Below are 21159 nucleotides of genomic sequence, written 5' to 3'. Positions count from 1 at the left end.
TTTGCCCATACCTCCTCCACTTCACACACCACGGCAGCGCAAAGAACGAAAAAGAGCGAAAATGAACGAAAACGAAAGAAGAAGAACGAAGCGCGGGGTGTACTTGAGGGCAACTCTCCCTCGGGGTCGATTTCTTCGTCGGACGGATCGCCACGCGTGACCCACCACCAGGTGAGGCCTCCTGCAACGGCCGCACTCACGGCCACCGCCGCTACAAACCTCGCCATCCCGACCCACTCGCCACCGCCACCGGTCACAGGCGCCTTTATCGGCTGCTGCTGATGCTCCATCAATAGGTTGATGAGGTTATGCCGGTTGGGCGTGGTTGTTTGCCGTCGCGACGTTGGGCGTTTCTTCGAACTTTGTAGAACTCAAGTTAGTCGGGACAAGGGAACTTCCACGGCCAATCGGAGCGAAGTCGATTTGCTGCCGGCTCCCACCGTGTCGCTTTGTTACCCTCCGCCTCAAGCAGAATTATCTCCCTCGCTTCCTCGCCCGTGCGCTGAGCTGCACCCTGTTCATCTTTCCCGATTCCAGAATCCGTGTTCATGGTGGGGTAAGAAGGTGTTCGGCCCTGGCTCGCCCAGAAGCGTCCTGCAGAATTTTATTCCTGCAAGAGCAGCCATTGGTCATGACTGACCCGTGGCTGGTCTCGGTGTGCACTCGCCCTTATCAGCATCCGGCCTCGACGCCACCCTGTCCGCCAAAGTTGATGTGGGCTGGGCGTAGTCTTCCATTTCCCTTTTTTCCTTTCTCGCTGGCCACCCAAGAACTTGTTTGGCGCTCCTCACCCGGCACCCTCAACGTGCTGCACGCCGCCTCAAGCGCGTGGTCACCTCCTCCTGCGCTGCCGTCGCCTGGCAAGCCATCCCACCCGATGAAAAGGTTTGCTGATCAAAACGGCGTTCGGTCCGCCCCTCTCGGCCCGCACCGACAGCGAGAGCGTGCGCGCCGTCCTCTCCGGCGCCTTCAAGAAGGACAGCTGTCTCCCCCTCTGCTTAGGCTGCGTCGTACGTCACACCACCACCTTAACCTCTCACCGCCACCTTAACCTAACTGTGTATCGCGTGTGTCGTGTGACGGTGTCGCGTGTGTCGCGTGTGTCGTGTCATGTCGTGAACTTCCCCAAGTACTGCCGCAGCAAGGCCGAGCAGCAGCTGGCATCACCTTCACGCCCATGGACAAGTCCGTCACCTAAATGGCCAAGACCCTGATCTCCCTCGGCATCGTGCGGTAGTGATGATACAGTGATGGATCTATTAGGTCATATTGCAATAAATATTTGTATTTCTTTCTTGCTTTATTCAGCCCACCTACCATAAGCTGGTGATGGTCTGGCCTTGACCAGGTTCAAGTGGACCCTGGCCGGATGATGAAGGTTGAGCATGGTGCACCCTGTCAATGGGTTACTTCGTTTCATCTTACTGGAAAAAATTGACATCTTGTGCGAGGCTAGTGCCAGTCAACGACTGGCCACCCACCTTGCCCAATACCCGTTGCCCATGACGCCACCACCAGCTTTTTGTTGTTTTGGCACACGCTGCTTTCCTTCTTCTTTCACAAGCTTGGCCTTGGTCAGGCTGAGCCGGATCAGTAGTTCTTGAGCTGCGACCCGTAGGTGAGCGGGTCCAGGGCAAAGGCGTGGCCTGTCAATGGTTTCCCTGTTCCCGCGGGCACACGCATGAAAAGGCTGTGAGGAATCGGTTCTGTACCGCCCAGGCACCTCTCGTTGTTTGATTTGGGGGGCCAAACGCACGTGCGCGGAGTGCCTGGCCGTTGGCCTTGGCCACGCGCTGGAGTGTCGCCACCATCTCCACGTCCGTCATGCCACCCGTGTCAACTGACCGCCCACAATACCCAACACACGACGCAACACACACACGCGCGCAACCACACACACAACGCACACAATGAGTTAACGAGTGACGCGGAGAGGGAGAGGTGGTGAGGTGGTAAGTACCGCCCGAGTGCTCGTGGACGAGGTCGGCGAGAAAGCGGCGGGCGGCGGGCTTGTCCCACACGGAGATGTTGAGCTCCGTGTGGTCCTTCTCCATCGAGAGATCCACCAGGTTGGCACTCCCGCCCGTGAACCACTCGCCGTCTACGATGGCCACCTGCGAACGCAGCACGACACGACACACACGCACGCATGACACGACAAGCACATGGTTATGTTTGTACGGAGACGATCGAGGTGGACGAGGCGGGGCACCTTGGAGTGCACGTATTCAATCTGGTAGCCGTGGGGCCGGTCGGGGTTGGCGACCGACAGTCCGGCCAACACGAAGTTCTCGAGGGTGGCCAGCTCCGCCAGCCGGACCCACACGTCGGCGTAGCGGGGCCTCGGAACTGTGGGCGCCCACACACGACACACACGATACACACGGTTCAGGTGGGCGCAAGGTCACGCCGACGACGAGTCGACAGGCAGTACCGGTGGTATCGCCTCGCTTCACGGCTTCGGTCCATCGGGTGTAGGCCTCGTACTCGGCTGACACAGCGCGCATGACCAGCGCCGGCGCCATGTACACAACCGCCACCCTACACCCACACAATAAACACACATGACACGACACACGATGAACGACACGACACGACACGCGCACACGAACAGGAGATGTTTAGAAGGATTCGAGAAGTGGGGTAGAAGCGGCGGTGAGGTCCGTGCCCGCGCTTGAGGGCCTGGATGAGGAGGTCGAGCAGGAGCGGGTGGGCCACGTGCTGGTTCTCGATGTAGATCGTACGCTTGGCCGCACCGAACGCTGAATGCGCGATGTGGTTGATGAGCGGAACGCCTAAGTCGTGCGGGCAATCACACAGCACACACTCACACGACCACGGGTGGCGGCGGCGGTGATGGTGAGTACCCAGCTTGTACTGTTCGTAGATGCTCTGCTCGCCCTCGCGAATGTCGAGCGTGGGGAGCCCGGGGTAGTCGGGCGGCAGAACGGTCGGCGTGGAGTCGGTGTAGCCTCCTCGGCTCTGCGGCCGCACCGAGCGCTGCACCTGCACCGTGGCATTGCCTTTGGTGTTTTATTAAATATTATTAATTATTTAATTTTCAAAATTCCAATGAAACTCTTTTGTTTATATAATAAATATTGTTTATAATCTAGATATAATCTATAAAATAGATATATGCACTACAGTGTACCTTGTTCGGAGGGCGGGGTGAGCTTGGACGGGAACGGGAGGCTGTTGGCCCGCTCGAGCGAGGGCCAATGGCCGCCGGCGAGGTGGTGGTCCAGTGCCCCGTTCCATCGCTGCACAAAGTGATGGTGCACGTCGGTCCCTGGAGCACCCGACTGTGAGCAGCGTGTGTTGTGTGCGTTGAATATGCGTGTCGTGTGCGGTGCATGTGTGTCGTGGGTGTCACATGCGCTTGTTTGTGCACCTGAAGGACCCTGCAGCTCGAAGAAGGTGTCGTGGTTGTGGTGGTCGTTTTGGTCGCCGGGCCGGCACGGCGGATGCTCGGGCGTGACCATCCCGCCCGATCCCATCCCGATCCCGCCCACGAACGCCACCTCCGTTTCCTGCCATTATTTGTGAAAAACAAAAATCAATAAATTCCATTTTTAACACAAATAAGAAACCAATATATCAACTTTTAATAATAATAATAATAATACGAACCTGGCCAGCGTCGATGAGGAAGGATTTCTCGTGGTGGCAGTGGGGTGCGTCGTCTGCGGGAAAAGAGTGGTGGTGGGTGAAGGGGGAAAGGGAGAGGGGTCGGGCTGTACTGGACTGGTCCCAGCGGATGAGGATGCCGCAGTCGAGGCGCTGCTCTTCCTCTCCCCGGTGCAGCTGCTTCAGCCATTCGTGGCTCTCCGACGCGCTTGGAAAGTGCGAGTTCTTGAAGAATCGCGTGTTGGACCAAAACCTGGCACGACACACCACACACCGCACACCACACACACACACACCGCACGCGGTAAGTAGGACGTCGGTGAGTGCCAGAGTGGAAGTGGTGCGGGGCTGTACAGGAGGCGGACGTCGACGCCACGCTCGGCCACGCGACGGAGGAGGGTCCAGAAGTGTCCGTCGTTCTTGCCCGAGGCCTCGAAGCCCGGGAAGACGAAGGACTGGTAGTCGATGAAGGAGACGCCGATCCACACCCGGGCTTTGGCGTCCCTGATCGCCGCTCCGATGCGGGTGAACGCCGGTATGCCGTCCACCAGCGGCCTAGCGTGCGCACACGCCACACGCCACACGCCACACCGGACAATAAATATTCAATATTGAAAAATGCAAAAATAAAATATCTAATATGTCGGGGGGGAACCTGACAAAGTTGCCGCTGCGCGGTGGGTAGGAGGCGGAGACACCGAACGGCACCGGCTGCACAGTGCCCTTGAAGGTGGTTGCCATCGTGTCCTGCATGTGTGCACTCCGAGTGTGGTCTGTTGGGTGGCCGCTAGCGCATTTCTTGCTTTGGCGTGCAGTGAATTTGTGTTGGTGCCGCGTGGCGCACCAGGAACTCGCGGAATGCAGTAACAGTTCACGCCGCACGACACGCACAAAGAGCACACACCACATAACGTGCTCGACACGGCACACGCCAAAAAAAAACACGGCCCAGTGTGTAGAAGAGATCTATTGGGGGCAAGCTGCGCACGCACTAAAAACAAAAACGGCCGAAAAACAACACCAAGACTCCTTCCTGCCAGCTCGCTGGGGAGGACGACACCCAGAACGAAGGTCGGGCGTCGACGCCTTACGGGCCTCACTTGGCGCCCTTGTCACCACGAGACCTCTTCGCGCGAGCCGCGGCCTCGCCCTCGTCCCTCAGTCGGGCCTCCCTCCTCTGCTTCTCCTCCAGCTTGACCTTGAGCCTACGCACACGCGCGCGCAACATCATCAGCTTATTTGTTGTAATTTATCATTTTCATTCTGTAGTAATGGGAGGGTTGAGCGTCTACGAACCGCTGGGCCTCTTCCTCGTCGCCGCGCAGGAGGGCCTGGAGGTCCTCTCGATATCTACAGTCCGACGGAAGCGGGTTGTCCGCGGGTCGAATGGACCACGGCGCCACCTCCTTAAGGTCCCAGTACCTGCGGTGGTGGGTGGGTGGGTCGGCCAACAGGAAAATAATCAGTAAGAATTCTTGACGGGCAGGAAGAAACGAGGGCCGGGCTCGATGACGATGGTGATGATGAGCCCGGTGATCAGGTTAGCGAGGTGCGCAGGGGATACCTCTTGCCATCAACGTCGACGTGGGATAGCCAGGATCCCTCGACCTTGGCCAGCACGTCCTTCTTGTTTTTCGTGCGCGTGCTCATTCGATAGATGGCGCCCTGTCCACATCAAGAAATAAATGTTTTAATTTAAATTGAACAAATTATAATTAATAAAAATTGAATAAATTAAAACAAAGAGAAAGAGGGGGGTGGGGGAGGGTACGCTCAGCCAATCGGACGGGTGCTTGGGGGTGGAGAACCAGGAAGCCACCCAGCCCGGAGCCTCGAACGTCAACTCGCAGCTGCGCGGGTACAAGCACGGGGTGAGCCAAGAGTGTGGTAGATGGGAAGCCAGAGGGAGAGAAAGAAAGAAAGAGTAAGAGAGAGAGAGAGAAGAGGGGTTCGCATACGCGAGGTCGTTCTTCTTGTCGGTGAAGGTGATGGAGCCGCCGTAGTCCTGAATACGATCGCCCCAGATGAGGCCCTTGAAGATGGCGTGCGGCAACTCAATCGAAATAATCGTCCCTGGTGAGCGATCAAAAGTGTGAGCCACGTTGGGTGGTGTGTGTGGGTGTGTGTGGTGTGTGTCGGTGGCGGCGCACCATCGGCGGGGAACTCGACGAGGTTGGGTCCCTTCTGAAGGCCGTGGATGACGTTGCCCTTCCAGTGGGCGGAGAAGATGCCGAAGCCGTACAGCCGGTAGGCGTCGTCCGGCGGCAGCACCTGGAAGTTCGATGCCGGCGGGTGGTGCGACGACTGCTCGCAGTACACTGCCGTGCCGTCCTCGAAGAAGGCCTGGTGCGTCTCGCCTGTGTTGTTGTTGTTGTTGTCGTTGTCGTTAATGACCCGGTAGCAGTCCATCGGAATAGGAAGGCCAGGCATACCAAGAATGGGGTTGAAGGGCTTCTTTTGGGTGGCGGTGAGGTGCAGGCCGGCAACGCTGAAGGCGATGACGTACTTCAGACGCTCAAGCGCATCCTTGGCCTCTGCCGGTGGATGTCAGAGCGACCTCGCGAACGGGCACACAGGAAGAGAGCGGGCAGCAGTACCGGCGGCCTTGCGAAGGAAGTGGGGAGCAAAGGAAAAGCCATCGGCAAGACGCTCGAGGAAGGAGCGAGGCTCGAACAAGTATACTGCGCACCACCACCGCGGCAAGAAAAGATCAGGCTACGACGAACGACACGCCAATACTTCATGAATGAAAAGAAGCAACGTGTTACCTGGCAGAGCGATCTTGGTGAGATCCTTGCCCTCGAGGATGTTTTGCCCCAACTGCTTCAAGACATCAACTGCCACGCTGTGTAGAGGAAAAAAGGAATTGAAATGAAATGAAATGAAATGAATTAATGAAGGCTTTGATTGAAGGTGCTCGATTACGAACCTGCGCTGCTTCTTGAGCTCCACTTCGTCGACCCATTGCAGGCCACCCGATGAGTGGGGCTTGTTGTGGGTGAAGATGCGTCGCTGCAGCTCCACCCCCGTGGGTGGTGCAGCATGCGGTGCGTCGGATGCAGAGCCTCGTTGCGGCTGGTAACCGCCCTCGCCGCTGAGCTGGAAGCGCTCAATGTCGCGCGCCACATCCTCCACGGCACCATCGCCTCCCCCCTGCTGACCTTCCATTTTTTTCTGAGAGATTATCGTTTTTGAACTCCTTCCTGCTCCTCTCTCCTCCTCCTGTGATCTATGGAAGAAAAAGTGGCGCTGTGGCGATTGAGGACTTCCGTGAATGGTGCGAGATCGATCGTCGTGCAAGAAGAAGCCCTTCTTGGCAGATGCCAAACGAAATCTCGGCCGCTCTCTGGGCCAGAGCAACGCCACGTCAGCAAAAAAATAATAAATTCGTATTCAAAACGAATGAAATGGAGAACAAGAATTCTTCGGTTGTGTAGCAGAAGAACAACAACGTTGGTGTACAGCTCTGGTGGTGAGGTCTTGCGCTTGGTGGTCTGCGGCAGGGCCACGCCAAAAGTGGGAAAGGGGGTAGGGGGCGCTCGCTCTAGTTGCGGAGCTTGTCCTGTCCGTAGGAGGAGCCCACTTCGTGCTTCCTGTTCATGTTTCATAGGCAAAATGCAGAGAGAGAAGCAGTCAGCACACAACAACTCGACACAGAGAGAGAGGATCAATGCGCGAAGAGAAGGATGAGAAGCGGATCGGAAGACGTACTTGTTGGAGAAGTCTTGGGCCACGAAGGTTTCGTGCTGGCTTGTCACCTGCTGGCGGAGGCTGTGGAGGTCCTGCACCTCCTTGCCGTCCTGCAAAGTGTAGCGTCACATTGTTGGGTGTTGGTTAGTGGTGGGTACTGCTGCTGCAAGTTTCTTGACTCATCATTCTTTTGTCGTCACAGTGCGACCACCCAAGAAGCGTCACAGACTGGCCTGTAGTGTTTGGATGGAGTGAAGGTGGTACCTGAGGCAAGGTGGCAGCGCCCCACCTTTGGTCCTTCTCGGAGATGCTGCAGCAGGGAAGAAACAAATGCAAGTTAAAAAAAGAAATGAGCTCATGCATTAAAACAAATGCTGTGGGTGCAGGAAACACGTACGGGTTCTGGAATTATCGAAGAGGAATTGGTTTTCGAAAGAAAATGAGTGGAGGTGTGAGCATCAAAGACACGAATAAATAATGGAGGGGGGCGTACGGCGGGTTCCTGCGTAAAGATAACAAGGGAGGTGAGATAACCAAGAAAGCCAAATCTGAAATTTGAAATTGCTGAAATTATAATGAGGGGCGTACGGGATCCGTCTCCCAGTCGTCATCCTCCTCGCTCTGGTGGTGGAGCTCAGGGGCACCGTGCTCGTGGGTTCTACCGTAGACGGACATGCTGTAGTAATTACTCTAGGCAGCTGTTGATGTGTCGATCAAATGCGTGCTGATCGAACACTGAAATTGCACCAATGGCCAACTGGCGACGCGGCTTGCGACGATGCTGCGACAGGAACGCGACTGTCGACAAGGAGCCGCGAAAACGGCATTTCTGGTTTTTTCTTCTTTTTTTCATTAGCGATCATCAAGACCAGGATGTACGTGCCACCTCTCCCCAAACCCCGTCCCAAGATGGCTTTTATTGCGCGCGCGTAGAGGAATTGAATTCGAAGATCGAGTGGAGTGAGTGGACTGGAGGAGCAAAGCAACGTTGCGTGGATTGGTTGGCTGATGATGCGATGCGATCATCCGCGGATCGTACACCTTCTTCTATGTACACAGTAAATACAGAGAAGATGGACTTCAAGCCTGGAGATTGGAACTGCGCCAACTGCAAAGATCACAACTTCGCATCGAGGAATGCCTGCCGTAAGTGCGGTACCCCGCGCGAGGGTGGCGCTCCCGTAGGCGGCGGCGGTGGCGGTCAGTCCTGGGGCGGACGCTACGGCGGCGGCGGCGGCGGCTACTCGGGTGGCGGCGGCTACTCTGGTGGCGGTGGCTCCAGGAGGCCTGGTGACTGGGACTGCGAGAGCTGCGGTGATCTCAACTTCGCGTCGCGGAGGGAGTGCCGCAAGTGCAACGCCCCCAAGCCGGCTGGCGCTGAATCGGGCGGTGGCGGTGGCGGCTATGGCGGCTATTCGAGCGGTGGCTACGGTGGAGGTGGCGGCGGTTATGGCGGCTACTCGGGTGGTGGCGGCGGCGGCGGCGGACGTCCCGGTGACTGGTACCGTAGATCAATCATCTCCTCGCCCATCATTCTCCATTTCTTGCGATTTTTTCGCATGTTGTGCCATCCAATTGTAATCGGACGATGAGCTGATCACTATGTGATATGACGCAGGTACTGCCCGGACTGCAGCGACATGAACTTTGCCTCGCGCGACGCGTGCAGGAAGTGTGGCGCGGCCAAGCCCATCGGCGGCGGTGACGCGGACTCGGGTGCTGGCGGCGGCTACGGCGGCCGTGGCGGCTATGGCGGTCGGGGTGGTGGCTACAGCAGCGGTGGCGGCTTCGGCGGCGGCGGCGGTGGTGGCGGTGAGCGACCTGGCGACTGGTACTGCCCGGGCTGCAGCGACATGAACTTCGCCTCGCGAATGGAGTGCCGCAAGTGCGGTACGGCCAAGCCATAAGTGCGCCCTGGGGGCGCGATGAGCAGCGACTGCACGCACACACACGCAACGCACGGCGCCTGACCACCCACAAAGGCTGTACGACAGAGAGAAGAAGAAGAGAGAGTGAGAAGTGTGAGAGATCATGAAAGTAAAGTCAGTCGTCTTGCCGTCCCGTACTTGTTTGGCGAAGTTTTTTTCAAGCGAGATAGACACTAAGAAGAAAAAACAAAGAAATCCGGGAGGTTGCTTCGTCTGGGGCAACATAAGCACACGATCCGATCAACGGCATCAAGTGGCTCGACCTCCATCTTGACTTCCTCGACCTCGATTTGACGCAACATCGGCGGAGATTTTGTGAATCGCGATTTAATTGCCGTTGTTTGATTGATACTTGGAGTAGCGACATGAATTTGGTCACATTGCTTAATCGCACCCTGCGCCTGGGCTTCTGGGGCGGAAGCACCCTCTACCACATGGCCGCCTGCCTCCTCGTCGGCCTGCTCCTTCTACTCTTCCCGGAGGAGGTCCTGCACTACGTGATCGAGACGGGCGTGGTCGGCGTTCCCGCCATCGAGGGATCATCGTCGGCGATGATGTCGCCCCTCGTGGCCAATGCCGTGGCGCGCCTCATGGGCTTCCAGCTCGCCGTGGTGGGCCTCCTTTTCGGCATGTTCGGCAGCGTGGCCGATCACAAGGCGCGCACGCGGCTCAACTACTTCGCGATGGCGTCCTACGTGGGCGGCATCACCTTCCACGCTCTTCATCTCTACCTGCGGACCGGCATCTTGCGTCGCGAGGTCCTCGTCGCCGGCATCCTCTCCAACACTTTCGGCCTCTGCCTCGTCCTCGTGTGCCTCTACTTCCTCGCCTTCGACCACTTCTCCACAACCCACGCCGCCGCCAAGAAACAGAACAAGTCCTCCTAAACCCCCACTCTCTACTTCCTCTCCATCTTCTTCTTGCTGGCTCCTGAGTACAAGAGCCAATCTTCCACAATAAACCTCAAACCCAAGAAGAAGAAGACGAGATGGAGCTGTCGAGAAGGAGAAGAAGAACAAGGTGGAGATGGCAACGCTACGCTTCATTCATTCATTCACTGCCTCTTGCTGAGAATGGACAATGAAGGCGATGGCGACCATAGGCTGAGGGCTATGGTCACACACACTCGCTCACGGCCCGTCCCCCCGAGGGGAATCCGATCAAATGGGCAAGTCCGCGCCGTCGACCAGTGCAACGGTGACGCGAACACTTGCCCAGGCCGCGCGCGCAGCGAGCCATCCACCAGTCCTCCACCGCGCGCTGGAGCGGCACCACCAAGAGCTGATGCGTCGCGGGGGGGGGCAGGGGCTCGAGCCCCTCCCCGGCCCCGTGATGATGACGTGTGCGGGGATGGGAGGGGCGGAGCGCAGCCTCGAGATCGAACCCCGCGCCAGGGAGCGCGCAGGGAGGGGGGCGGAGAAGGAGGCCCGCGGAGGCCCCTCATTTGGCTCCGCGGCCACGGCCGCCACGTCCGCCGCCGCCACGGGCAGCCTTGCCGCCGCGACCTCTGCCGCCCTTGGCCCCGGCGCCGGGCTCCTCCTCCATGGTCGCCACCGACTGGCCGTCCACATCAAACGTGAACTCGCCCTTGGTGACGTTTCTAAGGTCCGTCATGAACGCGTCGTAGTCTGTGATACCGCACCGGTACGGCCACGACCGATTGTTAACTCATGCGAGAGTCCCACTCTACGCGCGGGGAGGGAGGCGTACCACCGGGCACGATGGAGACCTGCATGGTGGCGGCGCCCGACGAGTAGTTCTCGCCGCTCACCTGGGCGTACTTCTTCACGGTGCCCATGGCCTGACCGATCACCTTGGTAGGGACTGGTGTACAACAACAAAAACAAAAACACAAAAGATGGGAAGTCAGCAACATGTAGCGCTCACACGCGCAGCGAGATCATCATTTTGTTTTGATCTGGGCGGGAAAACGCACTGGAGAGGGTGCCGCTCATCTCGGAGCGCTTGATGGGGAGGATCTCGGGGAGCTTCTTGAGCACCTTCTCCTGCACCTGGCGCTCGGCAGGTACGTCGGGGTCGACGTTGACCTTCATCTGCTCGAACGCGTTTTCGATGCGCACGACCGGGTGAGGCGTCTTGGTCCTCGGATCGATGTAGTACTTGTGGATGTAGTTGACTGCGCCAGCAGCAGAGGATCGCGCGTTAATTCATTTGCAGTGGAAACTGAGAGTGCTTGTGTGTGCGGTGGAGGGATGCGGCGTACTCATCTCGGCCTTGCGCTTGTTCACCTTCTCGCGACGTTCGGCAGCGGTGAGCTGGAGTTCACCCTTCTCCACCACCACCTTGGCACAGTCCTCGATGTTGGACGTGCCGAATGCCTTCCTACACTCGCAGATGCAGTCCGATCTGAGTGAGTGGCAGCGAAAAAGGAGCGAATTCCCAAGGTTTGAACTACGTACAGAAGATCGGCCTCCTTGGCACGCTCGCCCTTGGAGTGGTTGGTGTAGATCTCATCGGCGAACAGGACATTCGAGAAGCCAAGCTTGCCCTCACGGAATTGGAGGGCGGCGCCCTTCTTCGTAAGCACCTCGAAGGTACCCGTATCGCCCGCCTTGTATCGCACTACTTGATAAGCCTGCTGCATCTTTGTTTGTTGGAAGTGGAAGAGGCAGTGGCAGGTGTATTGCACTGGATCTGATGTTTGTCTGATTGATTGTGGCTGGCGTTTTCCGTTTGTTTTCTGTCTTGTCCGCTGGAATGTCGTGCACGCTCGGAAATTTGTGGAAACTCAGTTGCTGAACAGGCTACTTACTGGCTGCTGCTGCAACTACAACAAGGGACTGCAAACAGTTGTTCCCCAGCCTCCTGAAGCTGGCCCATGTTGTCATTGTTGTGGCTTGGTGTGGGCTCACAAGATGCTGCACAAACTGTGCAGAATTTTAGCAGAACCAAAAACACGACGGAGGTGCGGAGTTAGATTTCCCGGTTTTCTCGTTTTTCTTTGACGCGGTCTTTTTTTCTTTGCCCTTCGTCAGCAGAAGATCACCCCACCCCTTCTCGTCCATCTCCACTCGCAATCAACATGCCCAAGCTCGAGATTATCGTTTCCGGCGGCAACTTCAAGCGCATGGACACCAAGGCCTACAACATCACCAAGAAGGAGGCGTGGGTGAAGCTGCAGGTCGCCGGCCAGGAGGTCACCACCACCCGCGTGAACTGCCCCATGCTCGACCCGGTGTTCGATGAGACCTTCGTCCTCGACGTCAACGACCCCGCCACCGACAAGGTGACCGTCACTTTCTACCTGGCCGATACCCTCATCGGTCAGCCCGCCGACTACATCCTCAGCGGCCTCACCAAGAACAAGGGCACCTACAAGGGCATGGCCATCGTCGGCGGCAAGCTCGACATGACCTTCCGCGCCCTCGACTTCGGCAAGGAGGAGGCTCAGGAGGAGGAGGATGATGGCTTCATGGAGTTCCTCTAAATTAATTTTGTCCCCAATCGAATAGAATCGATGCTCCAATCGATGAATTAAAACAAAATTCAAAACATCCATCTATGCTCGTTAATCCAGAAGCCTCGGGTACAGAGCGCAATTCTTGCCCATACAATGAACCATCAATGAACCCCAACCACGCGCCTTAGCCAAGCTCATAAAGAAAGGAAAATGACAGAAGATGGGGGGAGCCCGGCTGGAGTGCTGTCCGTTTGTCGTGGTGCCGACCAGAAAGGAATGAATAGGGAAGGGGTCAAGGCGTTTGAAAGTGAAGCCATTGCTGTTGGTGGCTCCGACCAAGCCAAGAAAAAGGACGGGACACGCCTTCACGCAAAACCATAACACACCATGGACCACAACACAGCGAAGCAGAAGAGGGACGCAAGCGACACGCTGCCGGTGGAGATGTGGGCCGAGGTGGTGGGTTGGCTCCACCGGGACTGCATCCAGCAGCCCCACCCAACAGGGCATAGTGGCGCTCATGCCCGAGGCGGCGATGGCGGCGCAGCCGACAGGAACTTCCTTCTGCGGTCGGTGGCCCTCGTCTCTCCCCTCTGGCGGTACGCATTTGAATTTTATTATCTTTTGTTGCATTTTAAGATAAAAATCGGAAATAAATACTGTACCGTAACCCGACAGATATTTATATAAATAAATTGACTACAGCTTTCATACCCCCTTTTCAGGGCGCTGGTGATGTCAACCGTGCGGACGCTGACCGTGCGCGTGCCTGATGATGAGGACGGATTCCTCGGGCGGGAGCAGGAGCTCCGCGAGGAGAGGCCCGATGAGATCCAGTCCCGACTCGGCACACTCCTCCAGTACCACCTCCAACTAGGCCAGCTTTTGTGCTGTGCCAATACACTAACATCCGCCACACACACGATACGACCAACGACACAACACAATCGCAGAGCTCTGGACTCGGTGGCGCAGCTGTGTACGAGCATCGAGGAGCTGCGGATCGATGGCTGCGGGTTCGATTTCATTGGCCACCCGACCCTGCTGGCCCGCCTCCCGTCGCGTCCGTCGTTCCGCCGCCTCACGCTGGAGAACCTCCAACTGACCGACGCCCACTTCGGCCACCTGGCGCCCGCCACGGCGCGCGGCCTCGAGTCACTCAAGATCGCCTTCTGCACCGGCCTCGTCGATTTCCTGTCCATCATCGACGCCAAGCTTTCCATCGCGGGCCACCAGTCCGCGAGCACCACAGCAAAGAACGAAAGCGACGGCGACGCGGCGAAAACAAAGAGCGAAGCTTCGCTAGGGATGGAACTGGAAAGCGAGCGAATGAAGGAAGACAACGAAGAAAGAGATGAAGTAGATCTGATGGAAAATGAAGCAGTAAAAGAGAAAGAAAGCGAAGCAAAGAACGAAGACGACAGCACGAAGAACGAAGAGCTCACAAGGCTGAAGGAACTGGTGCTGGTCCACTGCCCGGAGCTCGCCTCGCTCGAACACCTGCCGCGCGGGCTCGAGCGGCTCAGCCTGCAGAGCTGCTATCGCGTGGGCGACCGCGAGGTGTTGCAAATCGCGCGGCTGCCGCGCCTCAAGTACCTCCTGCTCTCCGTCGACCGGCTCATCACCGACGCCGGCCTGGCCGCCCTGCCCCTCGAGTCCCTCACCGAGTTCCACTTCCACTACTGGGGCATGGGCATCTCGCACAGAGGTTCTCCTGTCTGCCCGCCCTCCAGGCTCACCATCACCTTGATGAAGCTAATGTGTGTATTACGTGCGTGTCGTGTCGTGTGGTATCATGCTGTGTGTTGCGTGTGTCGTGCGGTTTCTAGGAATCAGTGAGGCACGGCGGAGGTGCAAGCACATCTGCTGCGTGGGCACGGCGTGTCCGATGATGCGGGACGAACCCTGACGTGTTGCTGGCAACTTGCGGCCGTTTGCCTCTCCGCTTCGCCCACGGCTAACACTGCACGACCTTGATTGGGTATTGTCTTTTCGATCGAAAAACGCATTGGTCCGGCGGGAAAAGAAAAAGAATAAATTTTCCTTTCGAGTGAAAGTGTTTGTTTTATTTCGCCTTAAAAAAATTAAAAAAATCAAGAGAATAAGATGGAGCAGGTAGGACCTGAGGAAGAGCTGGAGGGGGATGGTGGTTTCTTTGGCTTCGGGGAGAAGCCGGAGCTGCCGGTGGAGGTGGTGCTCGCCGTGCTGGGCCTGCTGTCGGGCTCCGACCTGGTGCGGGCCGAAGCCGTGTGCCGGCGCTGGCGCACCTTTCTGAGGGCCGCTTCGCCCCTCGGCTCCGCCCTCTGGCGAACGGTGCCCATTTCTTTTTCTCCCCATTTTTTTTTTTTTTAAACCCAAAAGATAGCCATATAATTTATTAAATCATAATCTTATCTTATCTTGATATAATATTGTAATATTTGGGCAGGCCCACGAGGCAGAGTTCGGCGGGCCGATGCCGACAGTTCCTGCAGCAAAAGAGGAGGACGTCGGCCGCAGCGGGAACCGGCAGCGCAAGCAGCGGGTGCACGCGCGCAAGCGCGGCGACTGGCGTCTCTTCTACCGCCACTCCCTGCGCACCCTCCACCGGTTCGCCACTCTCGCACGCGCGCACAACCACACACTCGACACGACCAACGACACGACTGACACGCGCGGTGGGGCACCAGACTGAGTGGTGGCCAGTGGAGCCAGTGGCTGGCCCTCGACCCGGCCGACCAGGCGCCCGTCGCCGACGCGGTGGTGGTCCGGGTGCAGGGCCTGCTCCGATGGCTCCTCTCGTGCGGTCACCAGGCCGCCTTCGCCCGCCTCGTGCGCCCGCCCGTCGCCCATCACCCCATCGGCCGACTCGCCCGCACCCTCGTCGGGGACTGGCACGTCGCCCGGCCCGACGCGCGCCCTGCGGCGGCGGTGGCCGAGGAGCGGGCCGGTGGTGCGCGGGTGGTGCCGCTGGCGTGGGCGGTGAAGAGCCGCAGCGTGGAGCTGGTGCGGGCGCTGGTGCTCGACCTGGGTGTGACGATCGAGCGGCCGGCCGAATTCTTTTTGTCGCCGGCGAAGGTGTCGGCGGCGGGCTGCGGCGGCGGTGGCGGCTCGGGGTTCCAGGCGGTGCTGGCCTCATTGCCGGCCATCGCCGGGCAGATGGTGCGCGCGTGGCTCGAGTCGCCCGCGACCCAGCCAGACACGCTCGCGGCGCTGTTCCACGCCACCTGTACACCACCACCATTTCTTCGTGCCTATGATTGTTGCTGACGTGTCGCGTGTGTCGCGTGGTGCGTGTCGTGTCAGGCGAGGCGGGGGAAGTGGAGTTGGCAGGGGAGGTGCTGGAGCGGTGCGGTGAGTTCAAGGCCGACCTGTTCAACTCGCACAACCGAAGGCAATACACAGGTTGGCCACCTCCCTCCCGGTGGGACGCTGTCGCAATCTCCCGACCATGTCTGAATGTGAGTGCGTGTCGTGTGTGTCGTGTGTTGTGTGCGTTGTGCGGACACACAGCATTGGAGGAGGCGTGCGAAAGGAGACGCGTTAAGACGATCGAGTTCCTTTTGCGCGAGATGCCGGCCGGCCACGACTGCAGCCTCGCATTCCTGCTGGCCGTGGCCAGACTGCCCGCTGGCGGTGGTCGCCGCCATGCTCGATCGGGGCGCCCGCGCGCACCAGCGGACGGCGCACCTCCGCGCCCAATTCTACCCCATCCACCGCGCCTGCCAGGTACAACGCATCGCACGACACGCACAACAGCACACGCGCAACTTCCAGCTTTTTCATCCAACACACACGACACACAGAGGAGCGAAAGTGCGGTGGAAGTGGTGGAGCTGCTGCTCGAGCACGGGGCCAACGTGAACGAGCAATGGCCACCAGGAAACAGGACCACCCCGCTGCACGTGGCCTGTGTGGCCGCAGAGCCCTCCGTCGCGCTGGTGCAGCTGCTGCTCGACCGCGGTGCCTCGCCCACAGCAACCACCGTGCGTACACCGCACACACCTCAACCGCACACACGCGCCACCGCACACGCACTCACTACTGCAATGATAACCCAGGGCCGTGAGCGTCGAACCCCGATGCGGCTGCTGCTGGAGCGAGCGCCCAGGTCGGCCCACGCCAACGCGCAGAAGCTGGAGGTGGCCCGGCTGCTGGCCGAGCGAGGCGGACAGCTGGGCACCACGATCTCGCAGCCGATGTGCGAGCTCCTGTGCTGGTTACACTCCAACGACCAGCGGCGTCTGGACAGGGACGAGTGGGTGCTTGCCCACGTGGACTTCCTGCGCGGACATGGCTTGGTGCTCCCGGTACAGCTCATTTTCCCAAGAATACTTGATTCCTTCATGTTTATTTTATTGTTTTTCTCCCTGCTAATGCTGTTTAAAAACAAACAAAATTCTCCAGACGCCTGCAGAGGCGTGGCTAGTCCCTATTCTCCTCGACTCTACGCCGCGGATCATCGACCACCTCGCCCGGCTCGGTTTCGCGATGTCGGCCCAGTGCCCTGTCGGCAGCTTGGCGGGCCTGCGCCAGATACCGGCTCAGCCGCGGCTGCGGGCCAATTTGGGCGCCCTGGTCCGGGCCGGCCTCGACCCGACCCACGCCCTGCGCTGCGTCTGCCCGGGCGACCTGGACTCGGTCGACCTCCTGCTGGCCCACGGAGCCGACATAGCGGCCGTGCTCCCCGTGCGCCCGGCCTCTGAACTCTATCACCACGCGTGGCCGCATCCCTTCGCCGAGGTGGTGGCACCGTGGCTGCGCGGCCTGCACGCTCGGGGCCTGGACTTCCGCGGCATCGGCGAGGAGGTGGTGGTCCGCTGGGTGAAGCGCCTCGCCCTGCCCCGGCAGCAGTTGGAGGCACACGCGCTCATGGAGGAACTGCGCAGGTTTTAGGGTTTAAACGACCTGGTTGTCGACAGAAATAAAATGTTGACATGCAACCATATGTGGCAAGAAAGGATAACATACTATGGTGATCCGCGATGAGGTAAAAGGCCACGGCATTCAGCTCCTACACGGCGGAGGAGATCAAGAACCATTCAAAAAAAGCTGGTGGTTGAGTCATGGGTACGTACATTGGGTGAGAGTGGGGTGCGTCTCCGGTTGACTGACGCGCCAGGCGCAGGCCACGACAGTGCGTGGCCCATGACCAAGGCCGCGCCAGTCCCCCACATGGGGACGCTACGCCCACTTCGCCGCAAGGTGGATATTGATTCATTGGATTAATAATTCGAAGTAACCCATTGACAGGTTGCACCATGCTCAATCTCTCACACACCGTGGCGGTCTTTCTTGAAGCCAACACCGCAGGCAAGGCGCCTGGTTGTGGGACAAGCCAAGAACAGAGCGGGAAGGAAAAGGAAAGAACACCGCAGGAAATTGCGTTTTTTTTTGTTTTTGGGTTTTGGCACGTGACACCAGCACAAGAAGGTGACTAGCTGGTCTGGTAAAGCCAATCAATATTGCCGCAGCCCTTTGCGCAAGTGTGCACGTAGATTGAGCCCGCTGTGACACAAACCCCCCACAGGTGAGCAGCACACAGTGGTAAGGTCAACGGACCGAGTAAGTGTACCATCTCCAAGCATGATCTTGAGGGGAGTTACGATCACGGAGCTCTCATCGCCAAACTTGTCTTCCTCCGCCAAAAATCTTGCCCGGTCGGGCAACGGCAGCCACCTTTGCAGCACCAGGCAGGAGGAAACACCACACAAACAAGAAACATGCAAAGTAACTACTGACATGTACATGTTCAACACCCGCACACATGTTCTTTTAAACGACAGATATATCTTGGGGCAGAGGGCAACAGTACCGTGGGAGGCCAGAGCCGCGCTCCCAGCTGGGGATGTGGAGCAAGTGCTGCATTGGCTCACCGCAACAGTGTGGGTTCCTGCCCCACGTTGACTGGATGTAGTCAACGAAGCCGCCCACCTTGAGCCCTGCAGCAACCCACCCACCCAACCATATCACAGCCGGATGTGTCAGGAAAAAAAAGAGTTGTGGCAGTGATGGTACCTGGAGCGGCCGAGTAGATGCTCCAATCTTCATCTTCGTCCATGGCTGACCGCAAGATGTCTGGATGCAGTCAAGCAAGCAAGCAAACAGGTAAGTGAAGGGCGGAGGTGGTGGGCGCAGTGAAGGGGAAGGTGTGGTACGTCGACGACGCCCAGTGACGGTCGGCCAATTGTAGGACCTGACTGCAGCGCCCAAGGCCGGGGGGAGGTCGTGCACAGGCGGGTAGTCTGCGACCAGATCAAGCAAACACCAAAGACCAGGTGATGACTTGGTTTGTGTGCTGTGTGTGTGTGTGTGTGTGTGCGTGTGTGTGTGTGTGTGTGTGTGTGTGGGTTGTGACGGGTGTGGGTAGTGTGTTGAACATGGTACCAGTGACAAGCTCAGGGGAGAGCCAACAAGGAGCAGGCACCGTGTCGCACCGTGGATATTCTTTGGGCAAGGGATGAAGTGGTTGCCTATTTTGAGGGAACATGTTACATGATGACACCACAAAAGGAGAGAGAAAGATAGAGAGAGAGAGAGACTACATACCCGGTGGGGACCTGTGCGTTGATGCGTTCCACTTCTTGAATGGAACGCCAATAGTGGACGATGCGCACGGTGTAGCTGTCGTCGTGTATGGTGGGGCACCAGAGCAGCTGGAACAGGTCCTTCCCCTCTGGAAACGTCTGTTCATCATTTCGAAGAAGAAATTTAATATTATGTGAGAAAAAACACATAATATTAAAACAAAATAATTACAGTAATCTTTAAATAATGAAAAAGCAATTGGAGATGACGGTACCACGACGCCCGCCAGGTCGTCCTTACGTAGCTGCAGCACGGGAACGGCGACGCCACACGTTTCATCGTCGTCGTCTGCGTCGTGGTCTTTGTAGAACTGCTCGCACTTGGGCCAAGGCTCGTTGGACGGCCACAGGAACTCGCCGGCCCACTTCGACGCATCTTTCCGCGGCGCAACTGTGCCGTCCTCTTCACGCAGAGAGTGCTGGCCTGTCAGCCAGCCATACGGTCACAGCTCACGTTCAGGGGCGGTCGAAGTGGTCGCGACTGCACGAACCGATGCGGCGCGGGTGCAGCCGAATGCAGGGCGCTCCGAGGCCGAGCAACTCGGGACTGATTCTGCCGATCGGACAAAAGAACGAAGAAGAGCAAAGAGCGAAGAGTGAAGGCGAAGAGGAACGAAGCGTGTGAGGGTGAGTGACGGCGTCACAGAATGAGAGTCGAGTGGCACACCTGGAAATGTCGGACGGGCCGGGAGGCGTGGTGCGCCAGTAGAGCTCCATGTGCCTCTTGAGCTTGGCCTTCCACCCAACTCCCTCCTTGTCCACACAATCCACACACGATCGCGCGATCGCGCGACCGCACGCACACGCACACGCACACGCACACGCACACGCACACGCACACAGCGAGGAGATCAGCGCATATGGATCAGGATCGCATGCAATACGACACACACGCGGTGTACCAGGTGCTGGTGGTCCACGGGCCAGCGACGCAAGAACGGCCGAAGGGCCTGCCTCCACAGAGCGTCGGAGTTACTGCCCACCACCTCTGCCCACGCCCAGCACACCTGAGGGATGGGAATGGTCGGGGTAATAACAAAGAACGAAGAACGAAGAACGACGAGCGAAACGAGAAGAGCGCGCGGGGGGACTAGAAACCAGGGCACAGCGGGCCAAGTTGCGGGGGTGGTCTGTCAAGAAACCAAAGGTGTGTCCAATCAACTCGACCGGAAGTGGGAGACCGTGTGAAGATGGTTGTTGCTCGTCCGCTACGGACCACTCGCCGCGTCGCTGTTTCTTCTTGTTCGGTCCTTCCATTGGGCAGCTTGCTACAAACAACAAAACAACAACAAACCCGCGCTCAACCAGACACCAAAGTATTCCTCCAATCTTTTGAAGTGTGTGAACTGAAGATGCCGGAACAAGAAGAACAGAAAGGAAACTGAATCAAAAAAGCTGGTGGTTGCGTCATGGGTACGGGCTTTGGTGGGAGTGGTGGGCGTCCACGGTTAGTTGACGCGCCTGGCCCAGGCCACGACGTTCCGTGGCCCAGGACCAAGGCGGCGCCCACCCGAGGACACACCGCCACTCCTACACAAGGTGACATTTTGTGGAAGAAAATTCGAAGTAACCCATTGACAGGGTGCACCACGCTCGACCATTCTCACCTGTGCCGGCCCTTCTTGAGGGCGTCACTGCGGGCAAGCCCACCAAGTTGTGGGACAAGCCAAGAAGAGAGACGAAAGGAAAACGCGGAGAAAATGCATTTTCTCCGATTTTGGTGGTGCTGTCTGCCATCTTGGCTGTCCAGCTGAGATTGTTCTCTTCTTGAAGACGATGACTCTCCAATTCAGGTTCTTTTGAGGGATAGATGGAGCTGTGGTTACCATCAACACAAGCAAGGTTGTGGGACTGGTGGGACAACAGAGAAGGAATGGAACATGACACAGCAGCTTGAAGTTGTTTGTCTTATCACAGTACAGCG

At 58.0% G+C, this 21159-nt stretch overlaps 9 protein-coding genes and 1 pseudogene across 9 annotated transcripts; 5 read left to right on the top strand and 5 right to left on the bottom strand.

Moving 5' to 3' along the window:
* Positions 1-1590: 1590 nt before the first annotated feature.
* Positions 1591-4383, bottom strand: ACA1_142140 (phospholipase D/transphosphatidylase; the record flags this gene model as incomplete). The annotated part of the gene is made up of 13 exons (XM_004349561.1): positions 1591-1661; positions 1757-1840; positions 1961-2114; positions 2213-2349; positions 2435-2541; positions 2609-2795; positions 2868-3023; positions 3155-3292; positions 3395-3533; positions 3634-3686; positions 3744-3883; positions 3985-4185; positions 4286-4383. The coding sequence occupies 13 exons, from the start codon at positions 4381-4383 to the stop codon at positions 1591-1593; spliced, it is 1665 nt and encodes a 554-aa protein (XP_004349611.1).
* Positions 4384-4726: 343 nt separating this feature from the next.
* On the bottom strand, positions 4727-6798 carry ACA1_142130 (Oxysterolbinding protein 9, putative; the record flags this gene model as incomplete). The annotated part of the gene is made up of 9 exons (XM_004349560.1): positions 4727-4835; positions 4927-5052; positions 5195-5253; positions 5402-5480; positions 5589-5703; positions 5781-6164; positions 6228-6311; positions 6399-6475; positions 6560-6798. The coding sequence occupies 9 exons, from the start codon at positions 6796-6798 to the stop codon at positions 4727-4729; spliced, it is 1272 nt and encodes a 423-aa protein (XP_004349610.1).
* Positions 6799-7174: 376 nt separating this feature from the next.
* Positions 7175-7995, bottom strand: ACA1_142120 (uncharacterized protein; the record flags this gene model as incomplete). Its single annotated transcript, XM_004349559.1, has 3 exons — positions 7175-7223; positions 7342-7430; positions 7909-7995. 3 exons carry the CDS (start codon positions 7993-7995, stop codon positions 7175-7177), a joined length of 225 nt encoding a protein of 74 aa, XP_004349609.1.
* A 398-nt stretch (positions 7996-8393) lies between these two features.
* On the top strand, positions 8394-9227 carry ACA1_142110 (Znfinger in Ran binding protein and others domain containing protein; the record flags this gene model as incomplete). The annotated part of the gene is made up of 2 exons (XM_004349558.1): positions 8394-8821; positions 8990-9227. 2 exons carry the CDS (start codon positions 8394-8396, stop codon positions 9225-9227), a joined length of 666 nt encoding a protein of 221 aa, XP_004349608.1.
* A 386-nt stretch (positions 9228-9613) lies between these two features.
* On the top strand, positions 9614-10135 carry ACA1_142100 (uncharacterized protein; the record flags this gene model as incomplete). Its single annotated transcript, XM_004349557.1, has 1 exon — positions 9614-10135. One exon carries the CDS (start codon positions 9614-9616, stop codon positions 10133-10135), a length of 522 nt encoding a protein of 173 aa, XP_004349607.1.
* Positions 10136-10688: 553 nt separating this feature from the next.
* On the bottom strand, positions 10689-11853 carry ACA1_142090 (rRNA metabolism protein, SBDS family; the record flags this gene model as incomplete). Its single annotated transcript, XM_004349556.1, has 5 exons — positions 10689-10876; positions 10959-11072; positions 11185-11385; positions 11473-11591; positions 11669-11853. 5 exons carry the CDS (start codon positions 11851-11853, stop codon positions 10689-10691), a joined length of 807 nt encoding a protein of 268 aa, XP_004349606.1.
* Positions 11854-12291: 438 nt separating this feature from the next.
* On the top strand, positions 12292-12696 carry ACA1_142080 (uncharacterized protein; the record flags this gene model as incomplete). Its single annotated transcript, XM_004349555.1, has 1 exon — positions 12292-12696. One exon carries the CDS (start codon positions 12292-12294, stop codon positions 12694-12696), a length of 405 nt encoding a protein of 134 aa, XP_004349605.1.
* Positions 12697-13056: 360 nt separating this feature from the next.
* Positions 13057-14578, top strand: ACA1_142070 (leucine rich repeat domain containing protein; the record flags this gene model as incomplete). Its single annotated transcript, XM_004349554.1, has 4 exons — positions 13057-13268; positions 13395-13529; positions 13623-14377; positions 14499-14578. The coding sequence occupies 4 exons, from the start codon at positions 13057-13059 to the stop codon at positions 14576-14578; spliced, it is 1182 nt and encodes a 393-aa protein (XP_004349604.1).
* A 197-nt stretch (positions 14579-14775) lies between these two features.
* Positions 14776-17544, top strand: ACA1_142060 (annotated as a pseudogene).
* A 541-nt stretch (positions 17545-18085) lies between these two features.
* Positions 18086-20492, bottom strand: ACA1_142050 (uncharacterized protein; the record flags this gene model as incomplete). Its single annotated transcript, XM_004349553.1, has 10 exons — positions 18086-18124; positions 18225-18327; positions 18464-18590; positions 18667-18726; positions 19244-19334; positions 19451-19659; positions 19727-19788; positions 19903-19988; positions 20138-20223; positions 20417-20492. The coding sequence occupies 10 exons, from the start codon at positions 20490-20492 to the stop codon at positions 18086-18088; spliced, it is 939 nt and encodes a 312-aa protein (XP_004349603.1).
* Positions 20493-21159: the final 667 nt, after the last annotated feature.

The sequence above is a fragment of the Acanthamoeba castellanii genome, assembly GCF_000313135.1.
Source record: "Acanthamoeba castellanii str. Neff unplaced genomic scaffold scf7180000084708, whole genome shotgun sequence".
Taxonomy (NCBI): Eukaryota; Discosea; order Longamoebia; family Acanthamoebidae; genus Acanthamoeba; species Acanthamoeba castellanii.
Note: the sequence above shows the minus strand (reverse complement) of the source record. Positions and strands in the feature narration are given on the sequence as shown.